Source organism: Poeciliopsis prolifica, unplaced genomic scaffold (genome assembly GCF_027474105.1).
Source record: "Poeciliopsis prolifica strain line A6 unplaced genomic scaffold, Auburn_PproV2 SCAFFOLD017, whole genome shotgun sequence".
Classification (NCBI taxonomy): domain Eukaryota; kingdom Metazoa; phylum Chordata; class Actinopteri; order Cyprinodontiformes; family Poeciliidae; genus Poeciliopsis; species Poeciliopsis prolifica.
This window is the reverse complement of record NW_026562392.1, coordinates 5,445,884-5,465,456: the sequence shown is the minus strand read 5'-3', so window position 1 is coordinate 5,465,456 and position 19,573 is coordinate 5,445,884. Positions and strand designations below refer to the sequence as shown.

General features: G+C 43.2%; 1 protein-coding gene across 3 annotated transcripts in view; it reads right to left on the bottom strand.

Annotated features, from left to right (window-relative positions):
- Positions 1 to 19,573, bottom strand: part of LOC129367487 (zinc finger protein 516-like) — a 53,623-nt gene that overhangs the window by 10,471 nt on the left and 23,579 nt on the right. For all 3 annotated transcript variants that reach the window (XM_055041982.1, XM_055041981.1, XM_055041983.1), the window contains exons 2-3: positions 7,396 to 9,487; positions 4,323 to 5,636 (exon numbers count right to left, since the gene is read on the bottom strand). In XM_055041982.1, coding sequence (XP_054897957.1) covers positions 4,323 to 5,636; positions 7,396 to 9,151 — 3,070 coding nt within the window. In that variant the 5' untranslated portion in view covers positions 9,152 to 9,487. The remainder of the gene's footprint in view (positions 1 to 4,322; positions 5,637 to 7,395; positions 9,488 to 19,573) is intronic.

Below are 19,573 nucleotides of genomic sequence, written 5' to 3'. Positions count from 1 at the left end.
TATCCATTTGTACCGGTCTATCACATCAAATCCCAATAAATCACACTGAAGTTGTAACTATAGACGTTGCAGGTGTGTGTAGGCCAGTCACAATAACACATTTTGCTGGACGATAAATTGTCCCAGAATTTTATAAGACAAACAATAATGTTATTTTGACACCATTTTCAAGTCATATAATGATAATGGCATAAAAATCAGTCTGTTACAGATCAACAGACTGTAAATTCAAATGAACATTTCACAGTGAAACTGGAAGGTATTTTAAATAAAATAAGTTATGATGTTTATGTGACTTCATGATGCAGTTGTCGTTCAATTAAAAGCAAAAGACTGAAGACTTTTGATTTTGGTAAAAAGAAAGTGAGGAGAAAAATGTAAGAAATTATGCAAAAATGTAAAAGATTGGGCTTGTTTTAATTAATCATGTGATCAGTTGATTTATTGACAGGCTTCGGTGTATGAATACTTGTGGAAGGCGGTGTGAGAACATGAGGATCAGTTTTTGTGAATCAACAGGACTTTAAAATATCTTTATTTTTTCCGACATGAAAAACTATGTAGTGTTTTGCTAATTTCCGTTGTAAAATGCCACTTATGGGAGAACAAACAGAAAAAAACAAAATCAGGAGCTACCATTAACTTACAACCGATCCGAACACTGCTACAAGTGGGAAGGCACTTTCCACCATGTTTGAAGGAACCAAATGAAGACGTAAAGGTCAGTAATGGACTGAATGCGTGTGTGTGTGTGTGTCTGCGTGCGCGTGTGTGTGTAAAAGCCTGGGTGATGCGGCGGAGCTAGGTAGCATCAGCAATGGACTCAGGGAGGCATCATTAGTATGTCTAATGTGTCATTATGAGCGGCTCGCTCGGGGGGCTGGACTGCAGCTGTCACACAGCATCATCTCAGAGGCTGACAGCAACACACACACACACACACACACACGCTGCATAAATTACAGGCAATTAAAACGCCCCGGCTGTGATGTGCCCGCTCCGCTGCCCGCGTGTCACATGTCAGGTGTGTGTGTGTGTGTGTGTGTGTGTCGGTATGCGTACGTGTTTCAAGAACTGAGTGTGCATATTTGGTAGAGGGTGATGCACATGGTCGGTTGCGCTTGCGCTCACACACACACACACACACACACACACACACACACACACACAGACAGTAACACTGACGTTGCGTAGACACGTTAATGGACGTAAGCAGCAAGGAAGAAAGAACTTGAGAGAGAAACTTTATGCAAAATGCAAAGTAAGAGAGGTTATGTACACTTTGTAAGGCTCAACATGTTTGCTCTAAACTTGAGTTACTCTAGGTGAAGAGTGCAAACCAGAAGTTTAGCTTATGGTATCCAGTTGAGTTCAGCTGACGTTCTCCCACCTGAGCAGCGGGAAAACGCAGGTTGGCGCTCTCGGTAGGTTTGCAGTTGTGCGATAGTCTTTCTATCTTGCCATGTACAAGTCTCAGAAGTTTTTTTTAGAACATGCCATAAACTTCTCCACATGTTGTCCTGGCTGCTGTCTTCCTTGGTCTTCTTGATGCAGCTGATTTTATTTAGAGCTACAGGGGAGCTGAACACATGCACTAAAAGCTATCATTTTCCTTCTAGTTTGCAGCTGTGCACCAATTTGTGCTGACCTGTGTCAATACTTTTGCCCGGCTTTGAACTGACAGGCTCCAGGAGTCGGTTTTCAACATGAAGTAGGACTTTTTTTTTGTTTGTTTGTTTTTGCATTTTCAAAGCTCATGTTGGTACCCTTTTTTGTGACCAGCTCCATTTCTGGAACCAACGCTAGATTCTTCTTTCCAGTTCACCTTCAATATTGGAAGCAGAGGCAACATGTGCATGTGGCATTTTAAACTTCTCATATCCATTCAATGACGTTCTGGACGCAACGGACACACAAACACACACACACACACACACGTTCCTATGACCTCTCTTGCTGACGGATAACTAGCCAGAGGCTTCGTGGTGCTTAATGCCTCCAAAGCCTCCGGTGGACGAGGATCGCCCCTGTGCGTATACCTGGACGAGTAGCCAGTAGCTGTTTATGAATGTTTCTGTGTTGGTAGGGGGCAGCGAGTGAATAGGGAGGGGGGCACAGCAGGAACAAGGAGGACAGAGAGGTGGAAGAGGTGAAAGAGAGTGTCTCTGGCAGCCCGACTGCTGGCCCCTGGATACTCCACTTCCACTCTGGGCCGCCAGCCCTTCTCACTGACGCACTAATGAAAGACAAGACAGAGCTGGACAGAAAACACAAGCGCACCAACACACACACACACACACACGTACATGTCGGCACATACTACAGAGGGAAACAGGAGAAAGACTCAGTTGCTCAAAAAAGGTCACTTTATAGCATGTGACTCAAAGGGCTTAGGCAGATGGTGACGATATGCGCCTGGACGGGTGACAGCGATGTCACACGTCTGCTCTGGGGCTGTTGTTTCTGACCCCTGGCTCCGTGCAGCCCCGCTTGACCTCGGAGACACAACCCAAACTGGGCAAATATTACGGATGTTGGGTAATGACCATTTCCAAAGCAGCTGGTGGGGTAATTATTCTGTCTCATCTCTCTCTTGTTTTGTTTTTTTGTGTGTGTTTGTTTTTGCCTCCCTTTTCTGTTTGTTCGCTTTCCTCTGCGCGAGTCTCGTCGTCAGGCGGCGCGCCGTGACCCAAACAGTTTGTGACAGCTTTCTGGAACAGTGGAGCGGGGGTCCGCGAATGCCTCGCAGACCTGAGAGCAGAAAAGGTTCTCTCATGTCTTTCACGGTTAGAAAAAAAAGACAAACGTTATCTACGCATTACTACTGCTTTTACATCTTAAGCTCAAGAACATTCAAGTCCAACCAGGAACTTTAGCGCACTTAACGGGGATTTTATGTGACGGAACAACACAAAGGTGCAAAGGTGTGGAAATGAAACGATGAATGCTTTTCAATAAGGCAACCTGAGATTTTCATAGTTACCGGAACTACAACTCTTTAGTCACATAAAGACAGTTACATAGTCAGCCTGCTGTCGCCTGGATAACCTTTCTAGGGTTAAATGATTAAGATGTAGAGAAACTCATCCATGTGTTTGTCTTTAGTTGCGTTGATTGCTGCAACAAACAGCTGCAGCTGAGGCAGAACTCTACTGCTCATGTTCCCACTAAAACTAGCAAGATGGGACAGATCCACTGGCTTCCTGTAGCTCCAAGAAAAAACTTTAAAATACTTTCATCAGTTTAAAAATCCTCCTGACCCCACGAGGGACAAAGGTGTACAGAAAATGGATGGATGGAGTTTAAAGATCTGGCTTAACATCACAGTACATTAAAGAGCTGCTGTTGCCGTCTCAACCCTCCAGACCGCTCTCGTCTTCTGGGTTTGATCTGCTCTGCCTCCCCAGAACCAGAACCAGGCATGGAGAAGCAGCATTCAGCTTCTATGCACCATAAATCTGGAACATTTCCAGATTTACTGCAAAGACTGAACCACTGAGTTTCCTCATCAACCTATTTGCTTGATGATTTTGATTTTGTCTTTGACAAAGTGTAGTATGTATTGCTTGTGTCATAATTGATGAATGAAATAAGTGTCAATGGTGTGAGGCATTTTGCACTGCCTTGTCACTGAAATGTGCTTTATGAATAAGCTTGACTTGATTGAACTGTGAAGGAGATTCACAGAATTAAAAGAAAGACATTTTGGAAGGAAAGTCATGAGAGTTTCTGCTTTAGGTTTGCCACATACCATCTGCGGGGACAAGTGGGTCAAAGTGATGCGCTAAAAAAGTGATCTGGGCTTACCAACCCACCATGAGACACGGTGGTGGTGGTACTATCCTGAGGGTATGTTTCACTGCATCTGTCAGGCAGGTCAAGAGTTAGAGTTTATCTCCTTCCTGGTTACACCCACCATTTTCATAACTTTGACACAAGTTGCAAAACAGAAGTGCATACACTGGTACGGTCTGCAGGAGGCGGTGTTGTTCCATCATACGTGCGCATCTACATTTCTGTAAAGGTCTGATGGCGCGAGTGGCTCCTCGCTAGAAGGGGAGAGCAGCAAGGTAGCGCACACTCTTTATAGATTTCTCTTCTGCCAGGTAATGTTGTTGGGCTCAGAAGCAAGCCGTCCAATTTCAGTAAACATTTCTTTATTCCTTCTGACACTTGACATTTTCTTTGAGATCAGCTGCTTGAAGCAACTTTTATGTGAGCTGATAATGGGGAATTTCATGTGAGAAAGTTCTTTTCATTGTAGAAGCACAACAACTCGGTGAAAATGTGTGAACAGAGTGTGGTTAATGAGTAATTTCTACCTGTGGGGTCCATCAGAGAGTTGGCTGCACTCCAGTGGTGGTAGAAAGGAGCCAGACTGTGCGGGTTGTATTTCTTCAGGTAGCCCAGGACGTCGGTTGAGGTGTCTGGTGTCTCTGCACTCGGCTCTTGCTTCACATCCCTGCGGCTCTCTGATGGTATCGAAGATGATGATGGGGAGGAAGAGGCCTGCGCCACGGCTCCCTGTGTCTGGGATACGCCGTAGTTGTGCGTTGTTGTGGGCAAACAGTGATTGATGGCGTTGGGTCTTGAAGAAGTTGGCCGACTGTGGATTTGGGAACCGGTAAGCGGTTGCTGAGGGGAGCCCCGGGCTTGGCTGTACTCTGAGAGGCTGTGTTGATTAGACAGCATGAAGCCCAGACCCTCCTGAGGCATCATGTAGCGGTCTGCCATCCTGGATGGTGCAGAGGAACTGAGGCCTGATGCAGGCGGTCGAGAGCGGCTCCCGGTGTTCTTCTCCAAAGAGCTAGAAGGTGCCTGAGCGCTGATACGAGGATAGATTTCCATCTTGGGTCTGAAGCGCTGACTTTGGTCCTCCATACGTTTACTGGTGCTGCTGCTGCTGCTGACTGGCCGAACGGGGACTCTCCCAACCTGCTTGCCAGATGCGGATGAAGAGATTCTTGAGGACGGCGTACAAGGTGTAGAAGATGATGACGGGGTGTCTGCGTGACTGACCGGCCTGCTCTTTTTTACAACCTCATTGGTGCAGGTAGGAGGCCGTGTCCGCTGGCTCCGCACCGTCGGAGAGAGCGGCTGACATTCCTTCCCTTCCAGTACAGGTGGAGGTCCGGTGCGTCTCTTTGAGGACGAAGAGCTGTCTTTGGAGGTCTTAGAGTTGTTCTTAATAGCCCATTTTGGAGCCAGATTGGAGCTACTGCTGTTGATGCGGTGAGCCACGGTTTGATGCATCCAGAGCACCTCTGGGTAACGGGTGGAGTGAGAGCAGAAGGAGCACTTATGGCTTGGGAGGTTCTTTTTATCTAAAGTTACGGAGGCTATGCCCCTGATCCCATTGGCTCTCACACATAAATCCATCGGGATCATGGCGGGATCGGATGAAGGAGGACGAGCAGAGAGATAAGCATTTGGAGAGGTTTTTAGCCCTGGAGTAAAAGCTTTCTTAAGTTTTGGATAACTGCTGAGGGACCCTCTGTCTGAGCTGGAGCTGGGACTGGGGACAGGACTGGGTCTGTCTTTGGAGGCAGCCTGGTGTTGGACACGAACATGGGTGAAGTAAGCCTGTGACTCTGCAGTGACAAAGTCACAAAGGCTGCAGATGTATGGCTTTTCATCTGTGAGGGGGAAAAAATAGACATAGTTACTAAAATCAGACGCTACAAAATATACACAATGTTTAATATACCAATCTAAACTCCGGCAACAATCCTCCAGATTTATGGTTTGTCTCTATGTAGTTATAGAAAATAAGCACCAGAGGTCAGTGTAGCCCCATATAAAATCTGATTTAAAAGGTCACCTTAAGATAAGTTTCTAGTTCAACGCCATACAAAAATCAAATGATGAATACATTTGTTAGGTTTGTTGTAGCAAGATGATAAATATTGATGATGATTTTTACTATATTATTATCATAATGATAATGACATAACAATAATTCTATTATAAATATAATACAAATAATGATAATTCACTATTATTATTATGTTTTTAAGATCCTCTGCAGAAATTTCTATTGTACTATTTTTTAAATTTAGTTTCTTACATCTGTTTTATTGAACTAACAAATTTCTCTGATGTGCAGCTCCCTCAATTGTCCACAAGGTGGCGTTCACAGCCTTGTAATTGAAAAAAAAAGGGTTTCCACATTAATCAAAGTTTTGTCTGGTCAGGAAACAAGTTCTTGACGGAAGAGCGACCAATTTAAAATAAACGTCACTCATCAGTACAAAAACAAACAGGAACATTAGGACATTGTGCATGTTAGTAGACATACAGAGATAAACCAAGAAGAAAAAAACGATCTACACTTCAACCTACTACTAGAAAGGAGAAGCCTCTGCCTAGGAATGCCCAAGTGCAACAACCCCTTTTGTTTGCCCCCCCCCTGCCCCCTCATGTTGATAACTCTCTGTCACAGCAATTTGTTTTAACATTGACATAAAATGATGCTTAAGTGGCTGAAAGATGTGTCAATAAGTGAAAAGCATATTCACACAGATCTAAAGGGGAGAGAGAAGGGGGGTTAGTTTCCTGAGACAGGAAGACCTGAAATAGCACACAGCTCAATTGGGCCTGAAGAAATGTTGCAGCTATTTTAGAACGTCAGCACCAGCTGGGAAGAGCGAAGACGGTCGCTTTGTTTCTTTGCTAATGTAAACAAATGCATCAGGTTATGCAGAAATATTAGGAAGAACATATATCACAGCCCATCATTGAGCATTTTTCAGTAATGGTTATGTTTGCTTCTGACTTTCCTTCTTTATTTTCTATTTAAGCCGTACTGTCACTGGGCTACAAAGGGTTTGGTAAAAATGATTAGCATTCCAAAAACGCCTTTTGTACTGCTCAAGTGTCACCAGGAAGAAGAGCTTCAGTGACACTGTGAAGTTCACAGCTGGCTCACGTTACATAATAATGTCAACAAGCTCTCCAGCAGAACTGGAAGCTGTGCGATCTGTTTGATAGTATTTTTAAACAGCACATTTTTTTAAAAGTGCAACTCAAACTGATGAAGTTTGGACATTTCACCACATGGTGGCTCCAGTGCCCACTCGTACACAGACACTGATAAGCCGAGCATTCTTCATCATTAGTTGTTTACATCAGAATGACAGAGGCATCGAGTGGGAGACTTAATGAGGTCCACAGTCCGTTCTGCAATTAAAACTGCTGACAGAAATTGTTGCAGTATCAACAGCTAATGCAAAGCACTAGAAGCCATAATGTAAGGCAAGTACTTACTAGCTAATTCTTTGTATTTATCTGTAATGACAGTGTTACTTCTCTCGTCACTGTTTTCTAACTATCTTATGTAAAGGATTTTTGTTGTGCATGAAGGAGGACAGAAAAAGTCAAACGTTTCTGACTAACCTGCAATTTCTCCAGAGTTTGAGGTTCCCATCTCGGAGGCCTGATCTCCAAGCGTCGACTCAGGTGGGGAATCTCCATACCCTGGGGTGCTGGGTCTGCTGGGGGAGCCGGACTCCGGGTCACTGGTGGGTCCCCACTGATCGTCCCTTCCAGTTCTTTCCTTGTCTCCCGCTGTTGCCCTGCCGCCATCCTTCCTATGAACCCGCTGGTGGACAATCATCTGATGGCGGCTGCGGAACATCTTGCCACACTCGAAGCACTCTTTGCCCTTGGAAAAAGACGCTTGTGACTGGGACGGTCGGCGTTTGTCCTGACGACTTGAGGGGCGGTACTCTGAGTCGCTGAGGCTTTCCGGTGTCCTGTCACCCGAAGATGCGTGGCTTCCCAACCCTGAGCTGCTGCGTCTCCCTGAGCTACGTTTTTCTTGGCCTTGCAAGACATAACGGCTGTTCTCCTTCTCATAAACCACTGCGGCATCGGTAAGGGCTTCCTCCTCCATGCTCCCTCCGGCATATGAAGCTTTGTAACTTGGCTCCATTGGCTCCACAACTCTTCCTTTAGTAGCTAATTGCCAAGCCTGGTAGCTGCAAATTGGATCTAGTTCTGGAATTCTTTGACCAAGAGTCCCTTTCTCGCTGTCCTCCTCTTCACCCGGCGTCTTTTCCTCAACACCTTGTAGGTTAAAGTATTCCAGGAGACGTCTCTTTGCCGCTGGTGAATCCTCATCATCAGTCGACCTGCAGTGAACTGGGGATTTTCTGCCAAAATTAGGACTGTGAACTTTATCGTGGGCTCTCAGGCTTTCTTTGCTGTGGAAAAGGTTTCCACATTTCGAGCACATCTGATAGACAGATGTAACAGAAGTTGTCATTATGTCGGGATCCTGTGCTACGTCATTTATAGTGGTGGGAGGCTCTGCCGAATCTGTTTTGGAGCGAGACCTGGACCTGGTATTGTGGGTTTTCATATGAGACTTGAGAAACCAAGCTTCGCGGAACCGTCTTCCACATATTCGGCAGCAGTGGTCAAGGATTCCGGCGTGTTTCTTCATGTGCGACTTCAGAAACCAGGCCTGGCTGAACACCTGGCCACAGGTCTCGCAGGGGAATGTCCCATCGCTTTGCGGCTGGACGGTATCAGGCTCGGCAAAGACCTCTTCCTTAACCATGACTGTGTCCTCTTCTGCGTCTGCTGTTATGTGGACTTTCTCAATGTGGCTCAGGAGCTGGTCTTCCCGCAGGGCCTCGTACCCACAAAGCCGGCAACAATACGGCCGCTGGTTGCTGACAGACTTTTCTCTTTTCATGCTCCGCGCAGGCATTTTCCTTCGACTCTCCTCTCCTACATCCCCATTGATCATCTTGTTACAGGCAGAGCTGCTCTTAGTTGGACTGGTGCCTCCATCCAGACCCTCGGAAACCTTCATCTCCTCTTCCTCCGCTCCGCCCTCTTCGTCCTCATTAGAGTGGTGGCTGGACAGCGTGCCCAGTTTGTGGCTGCGGATATGGACTTTGAGGTTGCCCTTCTGAGATGCCCTGTGGTCGCAGTAGGGACATTTATAAGGGCGTGCGCCCGTGTGGCGTCTCATGTGCTGCGAGAACGAGCTGAGGAAAGGGAAGCTGCGTCCACAGATGTTGCAGTTGTATGCCTCTGGGATTTTGTCATCCTCGCCTTCAAACTCACTTTCAGTGTTGGCTTTTTTGCCAGTCAGCTTCTCTTGGGTCTCCATGAGCTCTACGCTGTCTCTAGGATTCATGGTATGGATGAAACCCCCTTTTGTACCTGGTTGTTCACAGGTTCAGAAACATTGGAAATCACTGCTATCTAGAGAAGTACATCTAGGGATATATTTCTGTATCAGTCCTGTCAGTTAAAACGCCACACTCAGATCTCAAGACTTAAGTAAAGTCAATAATCTCCAGTAAAAACTCAACATATCAGTTTCTTTTTCAGGTCCTGATAAGTCATTGTGGGTACTTTTCTCAGGTTCTGCTGATCCACGCCACTTTTTGTACTCCTTGTTATGTCTTGGTCAGCCTTAATTTTAGTGCATTTCCACACATATGTCACAATGATATTTTCATCACAGGACCTGCAGAGTCGAGAGGAGACAAAAGTGGAAACAAACAGGAACATTGTTAGTAAATGGCGTCACTTTGGCTTCAAAATCAATAAAGCTAATCAGATATTTTAACCAAAAATGTATTGTGGGCAGAATCTGCTGGCTGTTTGCCTAATTCTGGGTAGATCACAGATCAAAAGTTCACAATCATTGTAGGTCTAAACACACATTTGCAGTGGTAACATAAAACATGGTCGATACACACCAAGCAGACATACAAAGCCAATGAAATGGAGTTTAGATAAACTACTCTCAAGCTCGCGTTGTGCACCGCTGCTATTCAGGTCTACATGGTGACTCTGTGATTGTGCGTTAGTGGTGCACAGCCCGGGGGGGTCGGAGGGTCTTGATGCCACAGCAGCTGAGTCAACACTTTACACAATCAGGGTGATGGGCTGAGGTGAGGGGGAATGGTAGCTGTGTGCACATCAGCAAGATCAGCAGCAGTGCCACCCTATTCCCTCGGCGCTCCCCTGCCCTCCTCGCACGCCTCCATCAACTGACGCTATCACATGACAGGGATCTTCAGTACACAACAGGAAGTGGCTCTTCAGACAGTTTGCTTTGCTCCATTTCTCAAACGGGAGTCTGAATGAGGTCGGAGCACGAGTCAAACAGAAAGAGAAATACAGATAGGCACCGAGACTTCAACATCGTTGACTAATATCACACCACCAGAGCACCTTTTCTTCAGTAAACGGTCAGACTTTTCAACACCGTGCTGTGATTCACGTACATTTTCTGATTTATATTTTTTGTTCTGAAAGTTGCCCGATTAAATGTAAATCTCATCCTTTTGCTTAAACCTGAAAGTCATTATGACCGTTTAATCGATCCAAACGGCACATTTTACTCGTGCAGTCAGCTATTCTTATCACTACACAATGGAAACGTTAAAAGAAATGTTCACAGGAAGCCTGCCTGTGCGCGTGGACTGTATGAAATGTGACTGACAACATTATTACAGGCTATTACACAGAGTGTCAGAGCCCATAAGCTCAGTTACTGCCAGGCTCTAATTACAAGTGGATAATTGATCATAATCACAAGAGGATAAGGTGGGGGAGGAGAACAATCATATGTTTTAAAGTCTTGCAATGAAAATGACTACCCTTGCACCAGAGCCTCTTATCTATCTAGTCTGGTACAGGCTGCTGGAAAGCGCCTCAGTGCCATACGGGGATTGTTCCCGGGAAGATCATGTCCAACAGGCGAGAAGCGCCACCGCCAGGAGTGCAGATGTGGCTGACATTCTTTAGAAAGAAAGTATGTTATCAAATCCAGACCTCTTACATTACTGGAATAAAAAAAGATCTAAAGAGAAAAGAGGACAGTTTAAAGCTCCCTTTAAACCGTCAGTGAGTCCTAAAAGAGCGCGTGAATCAAAGTGCCTTTCAGATTTTCACCTTCATCCACAAGGATTTCTCAACTGCTGTCAGATTGGTTTGCTTTTCAGTCTTTCTACCCAAATTATTGTCCCTAATATGATGAATTGTCACTCAGGTGTCCCACAAAACCAATGTGATACGGAGAGGTAGCTCGTTAGTTTTCAAGTGTGGTTCTGTTTAAGGGGTTTAAGCAGGTGATGCATGCAGTGGATCATTTTCTTTTGTGTTCATTGAGGTTAAATCTAGATTAGCTTGTCCCAGAGCCCAAAGCCAACACCTACTCACAAGAGGAACCAAGACGAATGCACACTTCTTGCTTCCTAAAGCGATTCAGATTTAACAATGTTATAACAGCTTATGTGGTCAGGGAACATTTTAAAGGGCTGCCATGTTTGCTTTGGGTAGGTCTATTCAAAGAACCCATCAATTATTTAAATGGGAAATTGAGGTAGGAGGCAGTGCACCCCAAATGATCTTCCCATCTGCAACACATAATCGTGACCAGACGAGCGAAGCGTCTTCGGTTACATGCAGCAATAAAAACAATGTAAACAGCAAAAAATTATTACAGTGGTTTAAGTTATAGCTGTTTTTTTTTTCTTTTGTATCAGGGAGCTGGTGTGATCGGAAACAGTCTATTTGTTCTGTTCATGTTTCACAAAGGAAACTCACAGATGAAGCTTCACATGGAATAAGTGTTAGATTCTGTGTAAATAAACACGTATGTAGAACTTCCTTTAGCTCAGGGGTTTTCAAAGTATGAAAGGGTGAGCCCCCCCTCCAAGGAGCACAATGCCTGCTGCGCCCACCCACACACACACACACACACAAATGCCACTACAAAACACCTTCTAATTGCTTTTATTTTAGAACCATCTCATCTTTTAAAATGACACTTTATCTGAATGAAATTTAACACATGAACATTTTAAAACATTTCCTCCCATTTTAAGTATTTTATCAGGGCCTTTGGATGGCAAATACGCCCTCTTTTCATTTTTCTAATGATAAGAACAACCCCACTCATTTTCCACCGTTTTCTCAAACAAACGTTATAGCTGAGATTCTGAGTTTAATGTTTGAGATACCAACAGTGTTTTCACATCTTAACAAAAACATTTTGAGCAGATCTTTGGAACACATCTGTAAATGTTGCACATTTCCTTTCGTTCTGCACATCTCCGTGAAGGAGATGAACACGTTTACTAAAGATTTGTCAATTTTTTTCTCTCACACCAGCAGACAGCAAGCGGATAGTTTCTTCTTCGGTTTATTTTTTCCCTCGCACCGCGCCTCCCCTAATGTGCTCTGGCGCCCCCCAGGAGAGGCGCGCCTCACACTTTGAAAACCGCCGCTTTAGCTGGTTGTTTGGGGTGGCAGAATATTTATGCTAATAGGAGATGCCAGGGAAGAGTCAGAAAAGGTGCTTTTCTTCTGCACTGAATTAAGATCCATATTTGTGATCTGACCTGTTTACAATTTCCAACACAAGTGAAATAAAGTTATAAAAATGGCCTTTAAAAAGAATAAGCGGATCTGTCCTTTGTTTCATACGCCGAATTACTAATTCCGAGAAAGTAAATGGTTGGTGGCATTTTTACTTCTGCATATGTGAGAACTAAATATACAGTATTTTTACACATTTATGTATAGCCCTTATTAGGAAGACATAATATGCTGCCATATGTAATAATATGCACTATTTGGCATATTCTTGGACTGTAAATAATAATAAAAAAAATTTACTTTTACTGGTAATAAGTACTTCATAAATTCAGAAATAAAATTTCTCTTGCCAATATGGCTGCATTTTGTCAAATATAAAATCTCACAGATTTTGGATAGGCGTTATTATTTTGTGACTGTGCTCATTTGAGTCCTTATACTTTTAAAATGAAAAGTCCATCAGAGCTACACTGAACATGTGCTGATCAAAGAGGCCAAAGTTTCAAATAAGAAGAAGCACTGACTCTTCCATAGCATCACACATGTTCCCCAGCATATCAGGTGCTTTTCTGCATTGTCATCCCGGATCCACTTTGAGTTTTTGTTCCTGAAAAATTCAACCGCAATCTTACAGAGAAATTCCTGGCAGCGTCTGGTTAACTTCACAAGTTTACAACAGAGAGGCTGTTTTAAGTTTTCATAAAAAACACAGAACTGTTTTCTAAAAGTGAACTTTAGGGATTTGTTTTACTTCCCTTTCGGTCCAGCTCTCTGTGGGTGGCGACAAGATAAAAATGGACCCTTATCCGTTCTTGTGTTTCAATTTGCTTTCAGCTTCTTAAAATATTTTCTTTGAGTGGCTTTTTTTTCTCTGATAACCATTTCCTGAATTTTGAAGCTCAATCACACGCCTCGCTTTTGAATGGCATGTTTTCTTGTGCTTCCCCTTTTGAAGAGTGCCTAAGACAAACAGGCTTTAACAGTCATTTATTAGGGACTTTAAAATGTAATGCTTAAATTTCCATATTGAAAAAAAAATTTTATTTCCATATTTGTTTAATTAGAAGTGTTTCAATAACTGGGCGTAAAGAATTTTATTTGGAAAAAAAAAAATAATCTTAAGGATTTTCTTTCCATGTAAATGTTCCTAAATTTCTGATTTTTCTTATATTTTCAGTGAGATTATGCCACTGCAATAAATAACGTACAACGGTATAATTAAAAAAAAAAAAGAATCCAATCACTTCCCAGTCCATCTGCTCTCTGTCAACGTTTCTTCTGCTTCTGGTGCTAAAAAAAATAAATAAATAAATCAGGGGATAATGATCTTATTTCCCATTAAATAGCCTCACTGACCAGAGTTCAGACGATGCAGCAGTAAGCCTGTCCTCCACCAGACAGTCACGTGCAAATTGAAATGTAATCAGATTATCCACCAGAGGGGAAACAATGTGGGCCCCTGAAAACTGTGGACAAAGAGGGGGGAAAAAAATAAGTAATAATAAATGGCTTACAGACCGGGGGGAAACTGTCCTGGAGAGATGAACAAGATTACTAATCGCTGGAGTCATCAAAAACGAGAAGATGTTTCAAAAGATTAACCAAAACCAAAAACTGTTGGAAAACCTGTTTTTCTCTTATGAAAAAAAACAGAGCTTCTTCGCAAGTCTTCCATGCAGAGACAGCCTAAACTAAAAGGTTAAAAAAAGCAAAAACAATTGGCCGTGTTTCATCCTAACTGGAGCCGCAATTGGTCTTTTATTTCGTTCAAATGTTCCACCCATCCCAACATTTAACACCTGTTTCTCTGAGCCTGCAGGAAGATAATCACCCTTAAACACCGTGACCTATCCAACCTCAGCGGAGCACCTTGCCACTAATGGACACTTGAGCAGGCCTATCATGAGTCACCAGGAATGAATGGAACCCTTCGCTGAGTTGATGATGACTGCTGTGTCAAACAAAAACAAACCGCAACCCCCGGCCCCCGCCACCACCTCCGTCCGAACGAGCTCAGGCTCTCTTCTGCCCCGCTGGCCGAGCGGCGAGGCGCAGTGGGCGGAGGGACGGGCGAGAGCAGGAAATCCGCTCAGATTTTTCCCATCCACAAGTGGGCCGATACGAAGCCGGCTACTTCTGTATGGAGCGGACTTGTGAGGTCCACATCTGGAGAGAATCTTGAAACGAGCGCCGTTAAATTGTCCGTGAAGCCCAGAAGAGGATCCGTTTATAGTGTTACGTTTGTGTTTGTTTTTACCTGCTCTAAACGCTGCAGGCCAGCTTGCCCCTTCATACAACTATCCACCATCTCATTCCCTCCTACATCAATAAACAAAATGTTTCATAGCTATGTAATTAAGGCATTGCTTCTTTCTGCTCAAAAAAAAAAAAATCCCATTATATTACACACTAAAGTTTGTTAGTCATGATAAACTTTGCCGGACGAAAAATCGTCCCCGAAATGATTGCGATAAATGCTAATATTATCGTTTTGAAATCATTTCCAAGTAATTTAAAAGCATAGTAATGCAAGTATACGCTCTGAAAGAGCAACTAAGACATTTTAAATATCAAAAAAATTAACAAAACAACCGAAACAATAAATACAATACATAGTTAAGTCTCCCTAAACAAACTTCTTTTGGGACTTCTGAGATTCAGTCTTTGGCAGAAACACAAGAAAAACATGCAATCATGCAAATGGAAATGATAGAACTCGCTTTAATTTTATCATGAGATTAATTGGTTTATTGCTTACTGTAACAGGCTTACACACAACTCCCATTTATCTTGGTTCTGATCTCTTGTGATGTCCCAGAAAACATCACAAAATCAGACTAGTGACTGAACAGTCAGACGTTTTTGTCAACCAGAAATTAGTCAGAGCCCATTGCAGCCTCCTGCTGACTCTTGTCTGTCACTTCATGAGTCACATTTTCCAGAAACACGGAAATTGAACTGCTGAACACATTCGTCTGGATGAGATTCTTTTTCACACCGTGGACAAAACCGTGCTCCGGCTAATTGCTCCACTTAATCCAAACTACATACCCCCATCAAGGACATTAACACTTGTATGATGGGCTTTCTTGTCGACACCTCCTTTTTATGTTTTTTCCATTCGCAAGTGCTGAACTGAAGCAGAACTTCTGAATAAGCTTTTTTTTCTTTTTTGTTTACATAATTTCTACAAGGAAAGTAAGGCCACGCTGTTACTGATTTCCTTTACGCAACCTTTAACCAGTCGTCCTAAAACAGCTCATTTTCATTCGGGGGCCACGACGGGATCATTTCAGGACATTGAAAAGGTCGTTTGAGGCAGAATGTGTTGAGGTACTAAAAACTAAAATAGAACTTTGTGACAATCTCACACAAAAAAACAAGTTTTCAATACTTCTCTTTTATTATTACTATTATTGTTATTATTATAACTACAATGGTTTGAGAAAAGCATGAAAACAACTTGTTAAGAGGTAACGTCCTCGAGGCATGAAGTCAGGATGGGTACGAAAAGAACCTCTGCTGACTCAACAGCGCCCTCTACAGGGTTCAGATTTTGCTTCCATACGTTGCAGAAAGTTGGTAAGAGGACATTCCAGTACGGATATCTTTGTAATTAAGTTTTGCGCAAAATGTTCCTGAAAGTGAAATTCGTCTTTCGTTCTGTTTGCTTTTTGATAAAAACTCTGTCCTGCAGCCAGGGTACGTCCTTCATCATGGCAATCATCTCAAAGGGAAGCTCTGGCACAAATCTCCTGCACCCCCGGGATGCGGGGATTGGCTCTCATAACACACTGACTCACTCAGTCTGTCATCTTATCATTGGTAACGACTCCAGGTTGTTCTCGTGGGGGTCATCCTTTAGCCACGACGGGCTCATTCTTCCTCCCACACGCGTCAGCGCGGAGGATGAGGAACGCTATAAAAAATAAAATAAAAAACGCAGTTGTGGGGCTGAGGGGGTAACAGAGACTGAAAACTCTGTTGGAACAGCAACACAAATGCACGCATACATCTAGGGGAGCTGAAAAATAAAAAATAAAAAAAACAGAGGGGGCTTTTAATTTTGTGCGCGCACGTCTTTTCAAAGTCCACACACACACACTGCGGGCTTTTGACAGTGTTTCATACAGGCAGCATTGAAAGCTTGGTCAGCTGTACAGAGATTCACACACAAACATACACAGCTACATAAATAGAGCACTTCACACACACACAAATCCTTGCTCTACTCTCTACAGTTGCTCATAAAGTGGAGACATTCACAAAGACAGAGGGGATCTATGGCGTACGGAGCACACACACACACACACACACACACACACACACACACACACGAATCAACTCGGTGCACAGGCAGTGTATTCTCAGACCAATCAATAATCCATTATGAACAAACTGCTCTTCACCTCCCGCCCCGTTCAAAACCAGCAGACAAAGAGGTCTGCTGTACGCTCCGCGATGAAGAGAAAAAAGTAAAGCACAGCTGGAAAGATCTGCCAAAAACACACACAAATACACGCCTACAGGCTGTTGGCAAAACACACACACGCACACGCATGCACTGAAAACTTTATTAAGGCCAATAAATGTGTCATCCCATGGAAAAATGCACAATGCAAGGAAGGTAATCTGCAAATGTGGCTTCCAGAGAACCTCCTGCATCTTTGGTGTTGATTCCCAAACATCTGACAGATTCGGAACTGTTTCTGTTTTGCAGTAGAGATGCATGAAGTCAAGCTGCAGGGAAGCGAGAGAAAGCAAGACTTCATTGCACGAACAGAGATCCTTCCTGCCCACAGCACTGCCATCCACAAAGTTTCTCCAAAGAGCGAGTCATTGTGGATGGCATGACTTGCAACAATGTCATTTGGGGTAAATAAACTATTTTTTGACATTTCGCAGGTTACAAGAAGGCTTAATGTAGTACATTTTACGGTTTCATCTTTTTGAACGTTCAGCTTCTATCTCTTGTGGCAGATGTTAGATTTAGAAAAGACTGAGGCCTTCTTTGGAAAGATTACATTGTACATTTCATAAATATCTGTCATAAAAAGCTGCTCCACGTTAATCTTCTGTTTTTTGGTAAAAGAAGCGATAAAACCCGACAAAATCAGGTTTTTTGTGTTTTCCAGAACAGGAGACCAAGGGCAACACACCGAGGAGTAAATTAGCCTTGGTGATAAAAATAGAAGTATGTTACTTCTACTTTTGTCACAGAAAAAGCTTCCTGTTAATACTCAAACTTGACTCCTACACAGGTTCCTGGCTTGAACTCGATCGTTGACCACTTTGGCTCCGCTTTCAGCCGAGTTGTGCGATAGTTTTCCTCTTTTACGCCCCGCTGTGTCAGAGCAGGTCATTCTCAGAAGCAGGAAAAGCAGTGGGGGGGACTCTGTGGCATTGTTGGGGTCTCCATTTCCCATCCCTATCCCTGGTCTCGTCTCTGCCTACCCCCATCCCTTAAACCCAGCCAGAACAATGGAGTGAGTCCACGCTGTCTGTTTCCCCCCAACCCGAATCCCTCACCTCCCCGCTCCGATAAATAGGCTGAGAGGGGATCCTGCTTGTCTGTTCTGTTAGCGTGAGAAGGGAGAGAGTCCATCAAGTCTCTGTTTATATGTGTGTGTGTCAGTGTGTGTGTGTAGAAGATGGCAGGTGTTTTAGTCAACCCTGTCCTGTTACATGCTGGTTGATTTACTGAATGGGTTAAAAGTGTTTGACTCAATAGCATAAAAAGTGAGTAAATAAAGGAGTTTAGACCCCTCCCCCTAAAAAAAAAAAGAGTCTGAAAAATGTTAAACTGTAAAAAAAAAAAAAAAAACATTTCAAACTTTTTTTTTCTTCAAGTATTTTTTCTATAACTTCAACGTTTTACAATTCTGCTTCGTTTTCAGCCGACAACGGCTGCTTTTCGTAAGGGGGTAAACCATCCTCAGCTTCCTCTGGGACTCGCAGTGTGTTTGCACATAAGTGTGCGCGCGTGTGTGTCTGCGTGCGTGTATTTCCCTGCCCCCTCCTTCTCAAACTCTGCCTGTTTTTCTCACACTGCTCGTTAACCCCTGGTTGCTCCTAACCAAAAAGACTCTGCGCCACAACAGCCACCCCACTCCTGGACCGCAGCGCTTTGTCTTTTCTCAACTGCGTAACATTCAAAAGTCGTTTTTAATAGTTTGGAAGTCCAAATGGCAACAAAACGCCACACCCTTAAAATCTCACCAAGCAAAAAAAAAAAAAAAAAAAAAAAAAACAAAGTCCAAGAAATTTTAATCCTGAACTGCTGGGCTGGATTTTCTTATTCAACTGTGTCTTTTCTTTACAAAAAAAAAAAAAAGACATTTCTGGGATATTCATCCTCGAAGTGATGAGAAAAAGATTTTCTCTTTTTGTTGTTTTTTTTGTCACACTTTAATGTGTCAGAGTGTTCGACAAATGTTAATATGTAACAGATGTGATTTTTGAAAGATGGTGTCATTTCTTAAAATGCTTTATTTTTAGAAAATGACATTGTTCTAAATAGTTTAACTGTCAATCAGTATGAGAAAGATAGTTTGTGGAAAAGAAACAATAAAAATAGAGTTTCCCCTGCCGCCTTCCTGTGGTCCTCCTCCCATCTGTAGGTAAGATATTCTTTTTCTTAAATTCCATTTTAGTTTTATGGCAGATGTAATGGGACTTCAAATGATTCCCACTTGTGCCAAGTCGACAGAATCCCTTCCCAGAAGTCTAAGGAGTCATTAAGATGCTTTTTCTGGTAAATGTCAGAAAGACCTGTGTGTTCGTTTTGGTTAGCAGTGGTTGAAGCAGTTTAATTGAAGCCATTTCTGTCCATTCTTCTGATCACTGAACAATGTTAGAAGTGGTTCCCAAAATCTGGAATACAAAAGCCTCAGTAATGTCATTATAACCCTTTACAGACTGATAGATGTTAATAAATTTGTTTCTCATTTAATCTTGAATTTCTTTTGGGGCATGAAGCGTGACTTTATGAGATCCTTCAGTCGACTTTGAGTCGTTAGCAATCGATCAAGGCATTTCTTGATTGTACAAACGAGGCGCTAACCAGGCCTGGTTACGGTTTGAACTAGTCTGTGTGGTCAATCACAATAAACCTATGATACAACAAAGCGATTACTACTTATTTACCTAGGACTGAGTTTGTGTGGATATTTTTTCCTTTTCATAATTGCTCAAAAACAATGCCTTTGTGTTTTCACAGCAC